Source organism: Larimichthys crocea, chromosome XIII (genome assembly GCF_000972845.2).
Source record: "Larimichthys crocea isolate SSNF chromosome XIII, L_crocea_2.0, whole genome shotgun sequence".
NCBI lineage: Eukaryota > Metazoa > Chordata > Actinopteri > Sciaenidae > Larimichthys > Larimichthys crocea.
In genome coordinates this window covers 26,439,463-26,442,425 of record NC_040023.1, presented here as the reverse complement: position 1 = coordinate 26,442,425, position 2,963 = coordinate 26,439,463, and the positions used below count along the sequence as shown (strand labels likewise).

The following is a 2,963-nucleotide window of genomic DNA, read 5'->3' as shown; positions in this document are numbered from 1 at the left end:
AAAAAAAAAAAAAAAAAAAGAGGTCAAGAGGTCTCCTGCATATCCGGATCTCTCAAACACAGTGAGATGTGGCAGCCAGCCATTAATATTAACTCCATGTCTTTTGTCAGCTGTTAAGCATCTGCAGTAGGCTAAAGCCCTGCTGGTGAGATAAAACCCCAGGTAACCGAGGCATGCAGGAGAGAAGCCATGCTGGAAACATAATTCTTATGCAAATTAGCGAGCAAGCGATCAATACAAAGGCCTCTTTGACCGCCTGAAGTCTTGTATGCTTTTAGCTTATAGAGTTACCTAACATTATAGTGAGACGGTCGGTCATGTCCCTCGCAAAGAACAGCCTCTTCTGCCCATGCTCAGTCATGACAAGGCTTTGACATCACTGTCAGACTAAAAGAGTGACTAAAACTGACAATCCCCTTTACCTCAGAGAAAGAGAAAAAAAGGAAAAAAGAAACACTCAGCTATTGGGAAGAAGAAGGGAGGAGGAGGAGGGGTAGAAGGGGGTTAGTGAAAGAGGAGGGAAGGCTTAAAAGGCCTGGGATGATTCACACAGCACGCACCGCAGCAGCTCTGAGGTAGCCGTGTCTTGGAATACATGAGTCATGTTTATCATGCAGCAGCACTTGGTAGGGATTGCACAACTTTCACTCCATTAGGAATGCTGCCTTGGCGCAAATATTGATGGGAAAACAATAGCTCTAATGCCCCCCCCACACACATCTTTTACACTAATGTCACCAGCCTGTCTGATCTGTCTGATATCATCACCTGGAAAGCATGTGCATCCCTCTCATTGAAGAAAACTACAAGAAAAATCAACAGGATGGAAACATTTAAGGCACCGCCAAGAAGGTCAAACCTAAAAAAAGTTTTTTTTTTAATGAACAATACATCAACTGAGTGTGTGTGTGTGTTTGTATGAGCAGGGAGTTTAATATCCCACCATAAAGCAGAGTTATGTCTCCACACAGTGAGAGGTTAAAGCGATGATGGCGGAAAAATTCCGGTCCACCTTAAAAAAAACTAAAACCCTACAGTGGACAGCGCCGTGGTGCTGAAACAGCTCCGAGAGACATCTGTACACAAGAGGAGCGGGGCGGGGGGGTGAGGTGTGTGTGTGTGTGTGTGTGTGTGTGTGAGAGAGAGAGAGAGAGAGGAGGGGGGTGGGTGACAGGATCTACCGAGACTTTTAACGTTCAAATCACACACACACCCCCCGCGTGCGCCATCGCCACAAAGGACACCTTAAATGATCTTTCCAGTGTCACATTGTGTAATCTCGGTGACGTCCGTGGAGGAAAGGTTAAGCAATTTGGCGTGCTTTTTACGTGAAAATGGCGCCCGCTGCCGCTAACCCAGCCCATTATAGTACAGCTATAGCTCCAACAAAGTGAGGGGGGAAGAGGCTGGGAGTGTGTATGCCGCATTCTAAAAAAATGACACTCACACATTCAAATCAAGTCTTTTTCTAAATAAAGAAAGAGGGGGAGAGATACAACAAACCAAGCGAGGGAGAGGTCCACCTCACCTTGCTCTACCAGTCGACTATTTCAACTCTAGCTCGGCAACATGATCCACCAGCATCTCACAGAGAGACAATTATAGAAATTCACACCGTGATAACAACCCGGGGTTATTCACCACACGCCGACAGCACCGCGTTTTTTTTCCTTACTTTAACATCGACTGTTCCTTCGCTTCCTCCTTCTTCTGTCGGTCCATGACACCGAGGATGATCTTCCTCTCCTCCTCGGTGAGGTGGCTGAGGTCCGGCATCTCCGGCATGGCGCCGGCCGCTGAGGCAGCAGCAGCAGCAGCAGCAGCAGCAGGGCCAGGGCCGCCCCGGGGCCCGTGTGGAGCAGACATCTTTTACACACACAGTGGCTACAAAAAAATAATAAATAAACGAGAAGAGCACCGTCAACCAGCAGCATTACCGGACGATATATATGTCACATTTGTTAACATTTAACATGCTGTCAGAATTCAAAGCGAGCACCGTGGCTCTGAGGCGGCATGACAGACAGCTCGGTCGGGAGTATCATGCACAGAGTAGTACAGTGTGCTGCAGAAATAAGCGTCTAAATATATTCATTACAGGCTTCATCCTCATCTATTAAACTGCCCACAATGCTTTAAAGAAAAAAAAACACGCTGCAGACGAATGCCTGCAAACCTAGCAGAGACATCCTGCTGCAGGTTGAAACGTCAAATTTACACATGAAAACGTCTGGAAGAGAAAACAGTCGAGATTAGAAAGAGAAGCCCTTAAAAAAAGAAAGAAGAGTGCACAGGCTGCAAGGCTACAACCTTCAGGTATTCCACACACAAGCCTCCATCCATCCAGGGACAAAAAGTAGAAAAACACAGAGGGTTTGAAGAAATAAAAAAACAACTCTTGCCTTTTATTTTGCAGTCATGTTAAATCCTGTCTAACCCATCGCTGCCATCCTTTAGAGAGGTTTTACTCGCATGTTGGAATAATTTTTAAAAAAAGAGGTGCCCGGTCCGTCCTTGTTTGTTTTCGTTTGGAGTCCTAAACCCTCCTCTGTCACTCCGGTTAGCTCGCTTTCCTCCAGGTTGGTAATTCTTGGCGATTTCTTAAATGCACAAAAATGGATGCAATGAGAGAGAGAGGGGAGGGGGAGATAGAGAGAAAGAGAGAGAGAGAGAGAGAGAGAGTGAGAGTGAGTGAGTGAGTGAGAGAGTGAGGAGAGAGAGGAGGAAAAAAAAAATCCAGATAGGAAGAAGAGGCGGAGCGATGGAAACACGTAGAAGAATAAAGCCGAGAGGACGCGCTGGATGTTCATTGACAGCAGGCAGACAAGCAGCCGCAAAAACACGGAGTGGAGGGGCCGTGCGCAGCTGGAGCAGCCTGATGCATATTTCATAAGCAGATCATGAGCACTGTGTGTGTGTGAGAGAGAGAGAGAGAGAGAGAGAGAGAGAGAGAGAGAGAGAGA

At 46.8% G+C, this 2,963-nt stretch overlaps 1 protein-coding gene across 26 annotated transcripts in view; it reads right to left on the bottom strand.

Moving 5' to 3' along the window:
* rims2a (regulating synaptic membrane exocytosis 2a) overlaps window positions 1–2,669 on the bottom strand; it is a 137,347-nt gene extending 134,678 nt beyond the window's left edge. For 7 of the 26 annotated variants that reach the window (XM_027286448.1, XM_027286449.1, XM_019256576.2 and 4 more), the window contains exons 1-2: window positions 2,403–2,665; window positions 1,676–1,884 (exon numbers count right to left, since the gene is read on the bottom strand). In XM_027286448.1, coding sequence (XP_027142249.1) covers window positions 1,676–1,866 — 191 coding nt within the window. In that variant the 5' untranslated portion in view covers window positions 1,867–1,884; window positions 2,403–2,665. Of the gene's footprint in view, window positions 1–1,675; window positions 1,885–2,402 lie in introns of all 26 variants that reach the window. The other 19 variants (XM_019256563.2, XM_019256559.2, XM_019256583.2 and 16 more) reach the window with 5 other exon arrangements.
* Window positions 2,670–2,963: the final 294 nt, after the last annotated feature.